Raw genomic sequence first — 17,299 nt, 5'->3', positions numbered from 1 at the left:
AGCATTAAATAGCCCATTGTCACAATTTGATCCATGCCATTGTAAAGCTCTACTCAATAACCTATGGTTCTCTTTTCCCAACAGGAGAGGGGTAAACTTCATTGATCGTTGTGTAATAGCCTGAACTTAACAAGGATGATTGTATATTAGCCTACCTGTCATGGTTGTCACATTTGGTGTCTTATGTATTAGACTTTGGCTCACTATAATCCAACTCTCCAAAATTACTACAATGTTGCTCTAATATTATCACCTAACTTGTTATAGTCCCAAATCTATGTATAATGCTACTTTATATTCTAAACATTTCCTCCAGATTTACCACAAATAGCTCTGCTTGGATCCTTTCTCGTCTGTTCCTTGTAATATTTTTATTATTAAAATTGGATACTCTTTGTTCACAAAAAATATTGGTAATAATTGTGGCTCCCATTCCATATTCAACCGCTATGTCGTACCTATTTGAATCATTGCATGGAGGTGCAATCATCATTATTGTTGTGCTGATTACAATTTTGTCCCCTATTTTGTTCCAAATGACTTCCCCTTCAACATCTCAAACCTTGGAGTAGTAAGATTATGTGTGTCGCTCTCAGCATCATGGTCAGCATATTTGGATTTTTTTGTCATTGTCGTCTCCTGAATCAGTGTTACTTTTGGAATTTTTGTTAAGTAAGCTGTCATAAGCACCAGATTATTTTTGATGATGTGTTCATAGACTATATTATTTAGATGAGGTTACGATTTCAAGTCATGGAAACAGTGTCCTGCAAAAATGCAAGCTAAGACTACTTCCAATAGACTCAATGTGGTTCGGCCGATTATTATAATTTATATGTGGTTAAGGTTTCAAGTCATGGAAACAGTCTCTTATGCAAGGTAAGACTACATACAATAGACTCAATTTGGTTTGGCCTGTCTGAATCCAGTGCATAGTGGGAGTATACTGCACCAGGCTACCTTTTTTAACTACTTATTATGTTTTAGAGTAAATAACACAGGAAAAACTACTTATGCAGGACTCATCTGAAGGAAAATCAACAAGGGATGTGCAGTTGACCATCAGAGAAGCTTTGGGATCAAAGAAGGAAGCGTCTCGTAAAGAATCAGAAGCGGGTTTTCAGGAATCCCTTGACAACAGTGATGAAGATGAGGCTGGCTTTGATTCACGAATGCGTCAGCAGATACTAAAAAGGAGGAAAGAACTTGGCGATCCGCCACCCAAACAGAAGTTGCTCAGTGGTAAAAACATCTATCTAAATTCGAAGACTAAAACTACTACTGAAGCACTTTGCACAATGTGGTCTCGTTTTATTTGTTTTGTAAAAACTCGTTTGACCAAGCATTTTCTTCAATTATCTTGAAAATTCAAAGGCATTTTGTGGTGCTGCTAAGTATGCTTTCATTGTGCGGACTGTTAGTTGACTTGTATGAAATAATGCAGTTAACTGAACTTATTTTATTAATTAAAGTAAATTTTACTGGTGATGGAGAAAGCTTCACTGTACAAGTGGTATTCCAAAAGGCAGAGACCCTAGACAAAACTACGGTGTTTTATGAATGCCACCAGATCTTGTATATAAATTAGAACCTTATGGCTGCACCAAAATGAAACTACAAATAATAGATTGGTTTTCAAATGTAACAAATCATGTTCTCTTTTCATGTGACCCACGTGTGTGTTAGTAGAACTACATCCCACGTCATGCCTCTTTTTGCCATTCCTCCAAAAGCCTAGCTGAACAATGCCTCTTTCATGGTGTCTGGTGTGTACATGTTAACTCCAAACCATCTCAAAGTTATCACACCAAAATCAAGTAGCTACCTGACAATGTTGAAGGAGATGATCCACTTCTTCACCTGAGTTCTAGCACATATAACACCAGTTGACATATGTGTTCTATTAAATTTTAGCTGTTAAGATCACTTGAGTTGCTACAAACCAAGTGTATGTTTTCCTCGGCGTCCTGGGAATTCAAACCAAAAGGTGTGCGTAGCCTGCCTTTTCCCTTATCAAAAGCTTGCTATGTTGTTTTCTCTAAGAACCTGCCATTTCTTCCCACCCCAACCTCCATGAATCCTTGTTTGTGATGCAATTCGACCAGACTTCTGTAAATTCTGATATCTGCCAATCTTGATGGGTCCTCCAAAGCCTCGGTCCCAGTGAAATCTCACTTTTTGGCTCTGGATCTGTTAAACTATCTCTCCATCTGGTATAAAACTTGGTTTATTTTGAAAAGTGGTCCTCACTGTATTATCCTCACACCAACTATGACCCCCAAAGCTGACTCTCTCCTGTCCTCTATTCTAAATGTGATGTTACTAGTGAACTCTTTCCACCACCACCCCCTCCTACAATAGTTCTCCACAACCAGCACAGAAAACGGGTAGGAATGTTTTTAGTACTATATTTTTCTGCTGTCATCTTCTTCTATAGAGCATGCTCCTCTCTCGAATTTACATAACCACTCTTAGTGCTCTGTTGAAGACATGTAGGTCTTTCAACCTGAGGCCTCCCAACCTCTATGGCATTGTAGCAGTCTCCCAACTAACCAAGTGAAACTTCTCTGTCTTGTCCGTCGAATCTCATAGAAAGTTGCTTTGAAGTTTTTTCAGTTACACATTACACTGACCGGTGTCTGTAACAGGGACATGAAATATGTGAGGATGCGTGACATTGTGCTCTTAATCTACTTCCTTTCCCTCTTTTGACAAATATCTTTTCTGCCTTTTTGTGATTCTCTTCTTTAGTCTTTCTATCACCGGATTCTATGTTGCTTGGTCCTTGTTACATGCACCTAGGGGCAACTCCAGATTGATGGTCAGAAGAGCTCTAACCTTGCAATTGAACACCTGTGGTAGATTCTCAATAATCCTCTCTTCATCCACTGGGATTTCTTTCCCATCCACAACTTACCACAGATCAGAATGTTTGCACCATGTAGATTGCGCAAATTTGTACATTTATAGGTCTGCAACTATTTAGTCCTTGCACATCATAGTTTTACATGTATAGTTGTATACAATTCATTTCCTACATGGATTCATTTAGTTAAGCTTTGTCAATTTTCTTTCATTTTGCACTTGTCAAAAAGAAATTTAATCATTTGGCATTTATCTTTGGTTTATTCAGAGAATGGGAATGCAAGAAATCGTTCACCATCTCCTTCAAGGTGCAGGTCTAATCTTATTTCTCTCCATGTTTTTTTTAACCTTCTTTTAACACATTGCTATATTTTACAATACAAATGGTGTCTGACATCGAGTTTCGTGAGCAACTGTTTTTGTCCAGTATTTATTCTAGGTGCTACCTGTTAAACTACATGAATATGCTTTTACTCTGTTCACTATCTTTCTTGTAAGTGATTAGTTTAAGTTGGTGTTTATATGTGGCCATTAAGACTTGAATGGACAGGAAATAGTTTATGTGGTGAGGACTCTTGGAACTGAATAAAACATATTATAAAGTGCTTGTTTTCCAATAGAGACACACAGGCCATGCAAAAAATATGTGATTTTTTCCTTCTTTTCTTTTTTAAATTTGGTTGAAAAATTTGAGGTTGACTTAACAGTTGGAGTGGAAATTTCCACCATTATTACTGTTTTTCATTTTTTTTGCCTGATATGTAAAGGTTAACTCTACACTTAGGAGTACAACCTACTCCCTCCGTTTCAATTTGATTGTCCTGTTTTGACTTGGCATGAAGAGAGAGAGGAAGTCTGGTGGGAATTGTGCTCGGTGAGAGGTCTTTTTTCAGGACCTTGGGTGGTTGGGGGGGACTTCAATACAGTCAGATTCCCTTCAGAGAAACGAAATTGTACCAGATTTAATAAGGCCATGACAGACTTCACAGATTTTATCGAAGATGCAGAGCTACTTGACATCCAGCTAGCGGGAGATGTTTTTACATGGAAGAATGGAGAAGGCCATGATCCTGCAGCCAGGCTGGATAGATTCCTTATCTCTGAGGAATGGGAGAACACTTTTAAGAACATCAAACAATCGACATTACAAAGGGTCATTTCAGATCATTGCCCTCTGATATTGGAATGTGGTAATTGGGAGAGACCAAACTCCTATTTCAAGTTTGAGAATTGGTGGCTTCAAACAGAAAATTTTAAGGAAATGGTGAAGACTTGGTGGGATTCCAGTAATTTTAGGGGAAAACCTGACTTTATCCTGGCAAGTAAATTAAAAGACTTGAAGGATAAACTCAAAGAGTGGAGCAGAACAAGACAGGGAAACTTGGGACTACAGAAACAGAGCATTCTTAATCAACTGGCTGACCTAGAGAGGATACAAGACCAAAGACAACTCACAGATGATGAATCCTATTTAAGAGCAGTTCTCACCGTTGAATTTGAAGATAATGCAAAGAGAGAGGAAGTAGCTTGGAGACAAAGATCCAGAGCTTTGTGGTTAAAAGAGGGGGACAGGAACACTAAGTTCTTTCATAGAACTGCAAACAGCCACAGGAAATACAACAAAATAGATAAGATTTCTGTTAATGGAGTGTGCACGCAAGAACCAGCAATAATCAAAGAAGAAATCTTAAACTTTTATCAGAATCTTTACACTGAGACAAAGAGGTGGAGACCTCAGTTCATTGCTAGAAATGACAAGATGATTAGTGAAGGGGACAATATCATGCTGCAGAGTCAGTTTACAGAGGATGAAATAAAGGATTGTGTCATGGCATGTGCTGGGGACAAAGCTCCAGGCCCTGATGGGTACACTATGGCTTTCTTCATTACATGTTGGGAGGTAGTTAAAAAAGAGGTAGTTGCAGCTGTCCAAAATTTCCATGATCATGGTATTTTTGAAAGAAGTTTTAATGCTACCTTCATAGCATTGATTCCAAAAAAGATAGGGGCTAAGGAGTTGACGGATTTTAGACCTATTAGTCTAATAGGGAGCATATATAAGATCATTTCAAAAGTTTTAACCGAAAGACTTAAGAAAGTGGTCTATAATCTGGTGGATGTCCAACAAATGGCTTTCATAAAAGGTAGGCAGATCATGGATGCAATTTTGATTGCAAATGAATGTGTGGAGGAGAGAAAGAACAGTAAGGTGCCAGGCATTTTATGCAAATTGGATATTGAAAAAGCCTACGACCACCTGCATTGGGGCTTCCTCTGGAAGTCTTTGGAAAACATGGGCTTTGGAGGAAAATGGCTAAAATGGATTAAGTTTTGCACTACAACTGTGAAGTTCTCTATTTTGATAAATGGTGCCCCCTCTGGTTTTTTCTCATCAGAGAGAGGACTGAGACAAGGAGATCCTTTTACCTTTCCTCTTTATCCTGGCGATGGAGGGCCTAAATGACATGCTCAAAACAGCCCAAACAAGAGGATGGATAAGAGGATTCAATGCTAATATGAATAACAGACAAGGTCTGGCCATCTCCCACTTACAGTATGCTGATGACACATTGATATTTTGTGATGCAGACAGCTCTCAACTAAAGTACTTGAGAGTAATTCTGATCCTTTTTGAAGCCATCTCAGGCCTACACATCAATTGGAGAAAGAGCTTCATCTTTCCTGTCAATGAGGTGCCTAGGATAAACATGCTTGCAAATATTCTAGGGGGGAAGATAGGGGATCTCCCCACAACATACCTTGGCATGCCTTTGGGTGACAAGAGCAGGTCAAAAGGTATCTGGAACAACATTCTAGAAAAGTGTGAGAAGAAGCTGGTGAACTGGAAGAGTCAATATTTGCCCTTGGGAGGAAGAGTCACACTCATCAACAGTGTGCTAGATGCTCTACCCACATATATGATGTCTGTTTTCCATATGCCTGCAAATGTGATTGATAGAATGGATGCAATTAGGAGGAATTTTTTGTGGCAAGGAAATTGTGATCCTAATAATCATAAATTCCATCTAGTGAAGTGGGACCAAGTCATTCTCAGCAAAAAGGAAGGAGGTTTGGGGATAAGGAATCTGAAAATCTAGAATCAAAGCTTACTTATGAAGTGGTTATGGAGATTTGCCTCACAAGAACAAGCTCTCTGGAAGGAAACAATAAAGGCTAGGTTTGGTATGAAGAATTTGTGGATCACCAACCTGTCCACACAACCCTATGGATCTGGAGTATGGAGATCCATTAGAAATTTATGGATCAAATTTTTTAACAAATGCAAAATCAAGGTAGGGAATGGTGGAAGGACTTTGTTCTGGGAAGACAAATGGGTGGATCAGGTGACTTTGAGAAATAGGTTCCCTATTTTGTTCAACATGAGCCTTCAAAAAGAGGCTACAATCAGAGAAATGAGAGATAATCAAGGGTGGGATCTAAGGTTTAGAAGACATCTAAATGATTGGGAGGTCAATAAAATAGTTGAGCTACTCAACATTCTAGGGCAGTACAAAGATCTAAACACAGATGAGGACAATCTATTTTGGAATCCAGATGAGCAAGGCAGATTTTCAGTTGGCTCGGCTTATAGAAGCTCACAAAGACCTGGTACTCATATAGGTGGATGGCCTTGGAAGATGATTTGGAAAGTCAAGATACCACTCAAGATAGCATGCTTCACTTGGCTGTTAGCCAATCAGGCTGCACTCACTCAACACAACCTCATGAAAAGAGGCATGCAAATCTGTTCCAGGTGTTGGTTTTGTGAATGTGAGGTCGAGACAATAAATCATCTCTTTCTACATTGTAGAGAGGTTGCGAAGTTGTGGCAGATTTTCATCAACTTAAGGGGCATCAGTTGGACTATGCCAAGGAACATCAAAGAAGCTCTAGCTTGCTGGAACAGAGATGGGAATCAGTCAGGACACAGGGAGAGATGGAAGATTGTCCCTGCCTGCATTTGGTGGTCTATATGGATGGAGAGGAACCAGAGATGTTTTAAAAACAAGAGCTGCTCTATGTAGAATTTGAAGTTGAATTGCATGGTTCTTTTCTTTTTTTGGTGTAAACATGAATATCCTCAAGATGCAGAGGATATTCCTAGTATTTTAGAGTTCTTATGACCTCCATAGGAGTTCTTTTCTTTTAGCAACTTTTGGATGTAAGTATTACTAGAATACTCCTTATGTATTCTTTGTTTATAATACAAGTTACTTTCTCAAAAAAAAAAAAGAATACTTTTGAATCTTGTGGTCTTAAATTAAAGATATGTAGAATGTACCAAATTGTCCTTTATTCTTGTGGTCTTAAACACGCTATGTGAAAAGTAGAAATTAAAGAGTTGCCAAAAAAGGAAAGAGACATTCTTTTTTAAACGGACTTAAAAGGAAAGTAGGACAAATAAATTGAAATGGAGGGAGTAGTATACAATAAGCCCCAAAACTCTGAAAAGCCACCCATATCAACCCATGCAATTTAGGTTTTGAAGAACAAAACAGCCCCCGAAAACCCTAAACTTTCTTCATATTAATTCCTGACTCACTTTTTTTTTCTGAAACTGGTAATGTTGTATTTTTCAACATTAAGAACATGCTAGCCACTTCTTTTTTTGAGATAACAAACTTATATTAAATTCAGTAAGGTTGTGAAGCCATAATTACAAAAGTGAACAAGACTAATCTAAACAAAAAATGTTGCTCTATAGAGACTCTAAAACTTGCATTAGAGCCTCAGTGTCGCCTATGTACCCCTGTTTACACCAAAAAATGAAAAATCACAATACAACTAAGTTTTATCTTCTGGATTCGGTTGCTATTTCCTTCAAAACATCTTAGATTCCTTTCCCTCCACATAGTCCACCATATACAGCCTGGGATCATACTCCATCTTCTCTTTTGTACCTTAGTGCCTCCCCTTCTGTTCCAGCTGGGAAGCATGTCAAGAGTAGTCGTTGGCACTGACCAGCTCAGACCAACAATAGCAAGGACGATGTCCCAAAGTTGTGTAGTCACTCTGCAGTGCAAAATGAGATGACTGTTTGTTTCTGCATACTTCCCACATAAGTGGAAGATAGAGCAAAGTTGTATTCCCCTTCTCTGTAGCCTGTCCTAAGTCAAATAAGCTTGTTTGACTACTAGCCATACAAAACAAGTCACCTTGTATGGGTATGGGGTCTTAGTTTTCCAAATGTGCTTCCAAGGCCATAACAAGGTCAGATTGTTACTGAAAAAATGCCTGAGTTCTGTTCTCTCCATCCCAATCTGTCTTTAGTTTGAACAGTTCCAGTGATCTGATTGATGATTTTGAGGAACTCAGCAAATCTGTCAGCTGCCAGGCACTCAAAGCTCTCCTGTAAGGCTGTAACTTAGATTCCAACCCTGGTTGCTCCAAACTTCACGATTGCTAGCCCTCTGTTACTGGTTTAGGATAAAGATATCAGGGTATGTGAGCTTGAGGGGGCCATTACACAGCTAGTTATGATCCCAAAAGGGAGTTTTTTCACCATTTCCAATTCTGATGCTAATTTTGTTGCTGAATATTTGCCATAAATTCTTGATAGTCTTCTAGTCACTGACGCCATATGTACTGGTAACGTTTTTTTGTCTTCGATGAACCCTACCTTTTATCACATTCTTCCTCAAGGAATGATATTCAGTAGTATTTTTCCATATAAGTGGCAGATAGATCAAAGTTGTATTCCCCTTCTCTGTTGCCTGTCCTAAGTCAAATAAGCTTGCTTGACTACTAGCCAAACAAAATATGTCACTTTGTAGGGGTATGGGGTCTTAGTTTTCCAAATGTGCTTCCAAAGCCATAACAATGTCAGATTGTTACTAAAAAGTGCCTGAGTTCTGTTCTCCATTCCAATCTGTCTTGAGTTTGAACTGTTCCAGTGAACTGATTGATGATTTTAAGGAACGCAACAAATCTGTTAGCTCCCAGTCATTCAAAGCTCTCCTGTAACTTAGATTCCACTCCTAGTTGCTCCAAACTTTACCAGTGCTAGCCCTTTGTTGCTGGTTTAGGATAAAGATATCAGGGTACATGAGCTTGAGGGGGCCATTACCTAGTTAGTTATCCTCCCAAAAGGGAGTTTTTTCACTATTTCCAATTCTGATGCTAATTTTGTTGCTGAATATTTGAGCTGTAAATTCCTGATAGTCTTCTAGTCACTGACTCCATATGAACTGTTAATGTTTTTGGTCTTCGATGAACCCTCCTCTTCATATTTACTTTAATACTGTTTGTTGGATAGCAGGTTATTGATGGTATTAAGTTGAGAAATAGGAAGCTATTGGAGCTTAAATATGAGAACTTTAGTAAATGGATTGGATGGTTGAGGAAAGTCCTCAGGTTTGATTGAAATGATGGATTACGTCTTTCCTATATTACATGTTGTATGCTAAGGGAAGCTCCCAGGGCATTGGCCTAGTGGTAAGAGCAAGATGTGATGTCTGGGTTAGGTCACACATCAGTGTTCGAACCCTTCCATAGACAAAAACCTTGTATTTAGATGGAGAAGGGTAGAGGGACAGACCTATTATCCACCAGGTTTCGACCCATGCATCATTGGCCCTCAGGGATTTCTCGGTTATCAAAAAACAGATTATATACCGAGGGAAAGCCTTGTTTGCTGGCATTTCCTTCTAAAAGGGTGGAAACTGCTTTTGTACAAAATAAAAATGAGGGTATGTCTTTTCTTTTTGGTAAATTTGTAAGCTCCCTTTAGGTGCCAATTAGTATAGACTACTTAGACAACTTGTGGAGAATTATATTTTGGCATAGGTTCCTTTCAATTGGTATACCACTTGTATACTGGGATTCTTCTCACGAAATTTGTTCAGTTATTATTTCATGGGGAAAAAAAATCACTACATGCTCATTCCATAAGGCATACTGGGATCCCCTTTTGCTGATACACTACTTTTCTTGAGTATTTTGTTGCTTGCTATGTGTCCAAGGATCCGTGGTTGAGATTGGCATATTGATAGCCATTAATGTCACACTAATAAAACTGTGGTTTGTATTCACTCTCGTGCCACATATTGAACTGTTTGATCTGCAGATTTATATTCTCTTTTGGTGCAGAAATGACTCATGGGAAAATTCTTTGTGTAATATTTTCTAACATAAACTATGTGCTCTATCCCTTAGCATATTTAGAGGCTCATTAGTTGCAGCTCAGTGATCATAATTTGATTTTAGTAGGTCTGATGCTAAACATGATGATGACCAGCCAAAAGTGGATAAGTTGTCTCTAAAGAGAAAAGGTATAGGCTCTGAAGCAAGAGCTGAACGTATGGCCAATGCAAATACAGACTTACAGTTGTTGTCTGGCCCTGAACGAGAAAGACAGCTGCTAAAGCAAAAGAAACGAGGACGAAAAGGACACGAAGAAGACGTATGCATCTATTTCTTGTTCTTTGGCTGTCCAGAAAATACTGTTAAAATTTCCTTTCTGGTCTCTGTTTTGAAATTTATTGATTGGGAACACAACGAAAAATAATATAAAAGAGATAATGAAGTAAATAAAAAAAGGGTCTTTATCTGTAGGATGTAGACAATTGGAATGCACGTACAGGCTGACACATATAAAGAAGCATCGTTTATTGAGCTTAAGACACTAGTATTGGTTAAGGTAGATGATATAGGATTGGAAATACCCCCACCCTTACCAGCACAGACACTAAAAAACTTTCTTCCCTCTTGAACGGAAGAAGGAATTTTTGGAATAAAGTCCAGCTTCACTGAATGAGATGTGTGATTAGGGATCTGTTTTCATATACTCTCCCATTCTACTTCATGACCAAAAAAGAATTTTGTGATTTGCCCGAAAGCTGACTCTTGCATTGAACCAATAGCCATTTCTTCCAGTTTTGTCCTTCTTGATACATGTGGCAATTAAGGTTTTTTTTTTTTGCCGTGGCACTATGGCTAAAATAAACTAAATGTTCTTTGATTTTCTGTTTTCTATGTTTTGACTTATTATATGTAGTGCTTTATTTTTAAGACTGGCATAGTTTACAGGGTTTGCCTTGGATTCTTTCCAATTGGCGTCCATCCATGGTCTCTGTTACAGGTGTTCTTGCATTTTTTAGATGTTATTTAAACATCTCAAGGGGAAAAAAATACTTGAAATCATGTTTCTATGTAAATTCTAATATGTTGGAAAATGTTGAGTTTTCATGGTAATAATTAGAAGACATTAATTAGATTCATTCTGACTTAACTTTGGACTTGTGTGGAAAGGATATCTGTTCTTGTTGTTAGTTTTCTTTGTTCTAAGCAACTTTGCAGTTAACCATTATTTGTATGTCTGCTAGATGCTAGCAAAATTGGAGAAATTTAAGGCTGGACTGTCTGCTAAAGCCAATGAATCTGCTAATGCGGTCAAGGAGGAAGAATTATCTGATTGGGCAGCAGTTACATTAAAATTCACTCCTGAACCTGGAAAGGTATATAAAGTTTATATGTTGTTTCTGGTTAGAGTTACTTGGTCTTAAGGCGGTTGGTACCTTATGGTGCAATTCCCCATTATTAAGCCCTCTACATGCTTGCTTTTCTGGCGTTTCTTGGTTTTGAGAAGGGTGGGGGGGAGGGTCAGTGAGAATTTAGTAGGAATCAAACTTTTTCACTTAAAATATAAAATGTTAATCACAGAAACCTTCATGCTTATTATGTTCTTTGCTCCTTTTTAAATTATTGGTTCTATCGGCAGGACAAAATGTCTCGTAGTGAGGACCCCAATGATTACGTGGTACACGATCCTTTGTTGGAGAAAGGGAAAGAGAAGTTCAATAAAATGATGGCAAAGCAAAAGCGACGAGAAAGAGAATGGGCTGGCAAATCTCTTACTTGAGCTGATCTTCCAGCTGAAGAAACGATGGAATTGCTATTTGTGTAGTTATTCGGCATTCATATTGAAAGAGGCAATGATGTTGGTTCCTCTCTTTGTGAAGCAAAGAGCTTTGTACTGGGCCAAACTAGTTTGCTGAAAGTATGGCATTTTGATTATCAATATCCTCTTCCCAAAGAAGTTACAGAAGTGCCAAATCAAAATGTTCTTCTGGTGTTGTTACTTTGCCTGTCCTGTGATATTTTTCTTTTATTTAAAATGGACAGGAAATGTTGTACCAATATACTTTTGGTTTCAATGGAATGTGGAAATGAATACTTAACAATGTAAATATTTATTGTTCCCATTAAAAGAGGTCCCAGTCTGTTCATATGGACTACAAATATGGCTTCAGTATGTTCTGTGACACGAGTTAGCAGGACTGACTTATCCATTCGTCGTTTGATTTCACAAAGAGATTATCCATTTATTTTAATGATAGTTAAGCATTAAAATAGTAACCACGAGAATATAAGAACAACTAATATTGATAAATAAACTTCGTCAATTTGAACGTCTACTAAACAATCATGCTATGGCTGTAAACCCAGAACAATGGTGGTTAGCCGTTTACGCTCTGATTAAAACTACAATATAATGTGTTAAGGAGAGACCTATTGCAATTCTATCAGCCTTTAATGTACTTGCTTATATATATGGACAACATTCTTTTAATTGCAATATAATTGTTATAGCTAGGTACTCTACATCACTTGATCATCTTACTTACTATATACTATGTCACAAATTACTTGTCCATTTATTAAATTAAGCTATAATTAATTTAAAAAAATTCTCATTTTATCCCTACAATTAAATACTCTTTGGAAGCTTGAAAAAATTTAGAAGTTTTAATTTTTTTCTTTCTTTTTTTTCCAAAAGTTCATCAATTACTTTGTATGTATCTATTCATATGCCCTATGAATAATATTAAACATATTTTTCATAAGTTATCTAAATAACCATCAATATCAATAAAGGATAAATTAGTAAAATAGATCATTTTATTTATAATTTCTTAAAATCATGTAAAACGGAAAGTGATCAACTAATATAAGCGCGGATGGAATATTGTTTAAGCCTTAACCGTCTCGGGCTCGAATCTTTCTAATTACGGAATCGTCTTTGTTAAGAAGTGCTTTATCTTTAATGTGAGATTTTTCGGACTGATACCGAATTAATCTTGCTCCAAAAGTAAACCATCATATGTGAAACCAAAAAAACAAAAAAAAAAAAAAAGAATTGCTCTATCCTTCTTATTTATATGATGACATAAAAAACTACTCCATCCTTCTTATTTATATGACATACTAGTTTTACGTCACGTGCGTTGTACGTGTGTATCGTATATATAGTATATGATGTAAAATAGAATTATTATTATTGAATAAAAGTTTTTTATTAAATAATTATAATTGAACGAACATAGGACAAGTGTTTTTTAAACTATTAATATATATTGTCATAGAGTTACTTGTATTTTGAGATCAAAATGACCAGATATCATTAAAACATTTCAAAATATATTCAAAGTTTAAATATGGGGAAAGTGACATTTCTTTAATAAAATATTATTTCTTACTTCCCTCAATTTTGTAAACAAATCTAACCAACAAAATAGAAAAAAATATTCATTCAAAAAATATCACCAATAGTCTTTCCTCTTGAGGTTATGAACATAAATGATGTACACCATTTAAGTACAAATTTTGTTGTTTGATTAATAAGAAGCTTATGGAGAAAAAAAACTTTTAAAGTTTATAATTTAAAATATATCATGACTTTATTTTGTATTACTATAATATGATGTTATTAAATGTTACAAAAATAAAAAGATAATGGTGTCGCTTTCATTTGTAGAAAAGAGTAGCACATATGATTGATTACTTTAGCAAAAATGTCTTAGAATAAATTTAATCAGCCCTAGGGCCCATGACTTATATACCTAAAGTAGGTAGCATGACATAAATTTAGCGCAATTATGAGCTAACTAAAATTTTAGTCCAGCATGAGATTGGTCGGTTTCACACAAAATCATCTCTTACAAAACTTCCAAAACTCAAATCCTCTCGATTAAATTACTTTCCTTTTTAATCTGTTTAAATAAACTGATTTTCCATTCCTTGTTGTAAGTTTTATATTTCAACTTTTCACATAGACATTTTACTAGATATAATACATTTTTAATTTAAAATCACATGACTTTAAAAAATTTGATGTCAGACTCCAATATAAATATTATTCCACGAAAAACCTGAAAAACAAAATGATCTTGTATTCAGTTTCCATTTTAAGAGTGTGAAAACATTATGGATTTAGGCCAACCCCACTTTGACCCCAAAAGCAATTAGACAAGTGACCGTAAACCACCTTTGGCAAAATTTGGTCTCTTCACACACATGTTAGTTTTTGGGTGAGTAGAAACATTCAAATCATATTATTGGTACTGTATTATATAGAATGCGTGACAAATGCTACATCTTTGTTTGACTAATCATATTCTTCTTTTATTAATATTAAAATAAACTCAATTTAGGAAGACAAATTGGCATTGTAGAAATCCTAGACTAGAATATAATTAATATTGAGTATTGACGTTAAGAAACTGTAATATAGCTGTGACCGCGTAACAACAGCAAGCCCAAAACTGTCGTTCGTTGACATTCATGCACACTTCACATGCATACTTGCCAACTTCTTACTTCTTCTGCCACCCAATTATAGACTATATCAAGGTAAATCTAGAATTTTTAAAATATAAGAGGATCACTAAACTAAGAAAGGAAAAATATGTATTGAGTGATAACTAATCCTTAGTGTTTTAGGTAAAAAATTCAATATATATACAATTAATTTTGTGCACCATTGAGCCTTCTTGTAACACGATGTCAACAAATTTATTATAGCAAAAAAAATAATTAAAAAAAATAATATATATATAAAATATCTAGTTTTACGGAGAAATCATGAGTTGACGTAGTTATACATAAATTTGCTATAAACAGATATACTACACATGTTAGAAATACTTGTAGACATTGAAAATTTGTGGGACTCTTCAAGACGTGTTCAATTCTAGTTGGAACTCTAAAACATGTATTCGATTTCAGTTAGAATTCTTGGAGGCTACTCTAACCATAAACCCTAGTGTGTGTCTATATAAAGGTTATTATATTCTCTTAAAGAGGCATTTCGAATATTCTGCAAATTCATGAAATATTCATAGACAGATCAAAATCAATTATCCTAGTTTGAGAAATACGTCATTAATGACTCTCGAATCATAGATAAATCTTATGAGAGAAGAATCAAGAGAAGAACAGAACTGTACCTAAATATTTATTAATAAAGTTATATTTCTTCATATTTTATTTGTGATTGCAATTTATTTTTTGTCACTTTAAAATTATTGCAAGCAATACTCTTGCGTCTCAGACTTCTTTTCTCCAAAATGCATGGGGTCTGGGCAGAATTAAGATTTATATTGACGGGTTCTATAAAGTGGTTGAGACCTAGTGATCAACAAAGTGGTTGAGAGTCGTGAGGTCTTACGGTCGAATTTCAGAGGAGACAAAAAACACTAGATGATTATTCACGTATGTCCTAGCCTATTGATAGACTGAGTTACCTGTCCTTGATGGGAGGTGATGGATATTCCATAAAATTAATCAAGGTGACCTGAACACCACGATAATAAAAAAATTATTGATCCATGACACTTTTGAAATAGTGCATTTAATATTAGGTATTTCTTGAAAAAGGGTCATCCCATTGGTTAACAATTTTACATCAATGATGGTTATATGATGTGGATCCAATGTTAGCAAATGTATGTAAGTTCCATCACCCCAACAATTTCCATGTATATCACATTTTGGTTTACACTTTGTCAAGATTGATGTCGCACGCAATTGACAAAATTATCAAGATAGATAGGGCCTTGCCCTTCTCAAATGATTTTAATTATCTATGTCTCTACATAACTTGATCAAATATACTACTTCAATGCAACTCTACATATATAATGAAGTTCTTAAACAAAGATTTAATGATTGCATATCTAGGTGCTAAATGTACTAACATGGCATTGATATAACTGTTTCAATCTTAATTAGAGCTTTGATTCGAATTCTGAATATGAAAAAAATTATGTTGGAAGTGTCACTCCATAAATGATTGCGCTGTCTGAATTAAATCGAACTCAAACTTAAATACCAAATACCAAATAAAAAATCAAAATAAATATTTAGGGGCTAGATGTCAAACATAAGAAGAAAATCTTGTTCCCTAAATTAGTAGAGTATTAGTTGTATAAAAAACGAAACTGAGTCTGATCAGATTCTTTATTAATGGGGACTACTATAATCTTCAATAATTAAAGAAACAAATCAGCAAGTTCATTCAATAATTTACTTCTTTTGCTAACCAGAAAAAAAAAAGGAAAATAATAAATGTTCTATGAAAAGAACCAAGGGACTTCTAATAAAATTAATACTCTCTCTAAAAAAAATGTCATGTTACATTTTTCTTCGAGAGTCAACTTGATTAATTTTTAAAACTAAAATTGATTACATTATTTGATATTTTAAAATACAAAAAAATAATATTCAAAAACTATATTATAAATTGCAAAGATTTCATATCAATAAAATGAAAAAAATAGAATATTTGTCAAAATTTATATTGCATTTAAAGGTAACTTACACAAACAACTCCAAGAAGTCAAAAGTTGAACAAAAGAAATGTAACGTTCATCTTGTGAATGGTTTGGCAAGAATGTTTTTATTCATTTATTTATTTTTATTAAAGTAGGAAAATTGAGAAAAAGAAAAGTGATTTGTCAAGCTCGTTAACATGTTGAGAACCATTCAAAGATCAATTGGAAAAAAATGTAAAAGAAAAAAAATGTATTCACATTATTAACTTTTTTTTTAACAATAGTAATTCAATAATGTCATTTCTTGTCTATTTCCCTTTTATTCAATCTTTAAACCTTAATGTTGTATTGCTACAAATTATTTAAAAAGGAATATCATAACAATTACACCCCCAAAAAGTTATAAATGAAGATGAAGAACCAGCAACAAAAATTAAAATTTTGAATTTAAATTAATATTAAGTGATTTTTTCTTTTTATATAAACAAATGCATAACACACTGAATATTTTATTTTTATATTTTTACTTGTCTACTATTAAAAAAATATATATATTTTTACTTATCACTTTTTAAATCGAAAAGAAGATGATTAATTTTTTCATATTTTTTTTAGCATTAATTACTTATTTTCGGATTATTTTTCAAGACCTAATACCAAATAAAAAAATTTCAATTAATAGAAGTAAGGTGGTCAAATAATCATATGAATCATTATCTTTTTAAAAAATATGTCAGATACAAATATACTTTCTCCGTCCCATTTTATGTGGCACCATTTCCTTTTTGGTCAGTCCCAAAAAGAATGTCACATTTCCTAATATGGTAAGTATTTAAAGGTACAATTTCTCTTTTAGCCTTGTTGATCTCACTTAATCTCAA

The 17,299-nt window shown here is 35.0% G+C and overlaps 2 protein-coding genes across 6 annotated transcripts in view; one reads left to right on the top strand and one right to left on the bottom strand.

Annotated features, from left to right (window-relative positions):
• Positions 1-12,113, top strand: part of LOC125825802 (peptidyl-prolyl cis-trans isomerase CYP57) — a 34,569-nt gene extending 22,456 nt beyond the window's left edge. The window contains exons 6-10 of one of the 4 annotated variants that reach the window (XM_049505093.1): positions 1,020-1,242; positions 3,134-3,173; positions 10,075-10,267; positions 11,190-11,321; positions 11,585-12,113. In XM_049505093.1, the coding sequence (XP_049361050.1) occupies positions 1,020-1,242; positions 3,134-3,173; positions 10,075-10,267; positions 11,190-11,321; positions 11,585-11,725 (729 nt within the window). In that variant the 3' untranslated portion in view covers positions 11,726-12,113. Of the gene's footprint in view, positions 1-1,019; positions 1,243-3,133; positions 3,180-10,071; positions 10,268-11,189; positions 11,322-11,584 lie in introns of all 4 variants that reach the window. The other 3 variants (XM_049505092.1, XM_049505091.1, XM_049505090.1) reach the window with 3 other exon arrangements.
• The window catches only part of LOC125825807 (eukaryotic initiation factor 4A-2-like), a 468,338-nt gene that overhangs the window by 319,636 nt on the left and 131,403 nt on the right, over positions 1-17,299 (bottom strand). The gene's annotated exons all lie outside the window — the stretch shown is intronic.

This window comes from Solanum verrucosum, unplaced genomic scaffold (genome assembly GCF_900185275.1).
Source record: "Solanum verrucosum unplaced genomic scaffold, falcon-dt-bn FXZP01000247.1, whole genome shotgun sequence".
In the NCBI taxonomy this organism is placed as follows: Eukaryota; Viridiplantae; Streptophyta; class Magnoliopsida; order Solanales; family Solanaceae; genus Solanum; species Solanum verrucosum.
This window is presented reverse-complemented; position numbering and strand designations above follow the sequence as displayed.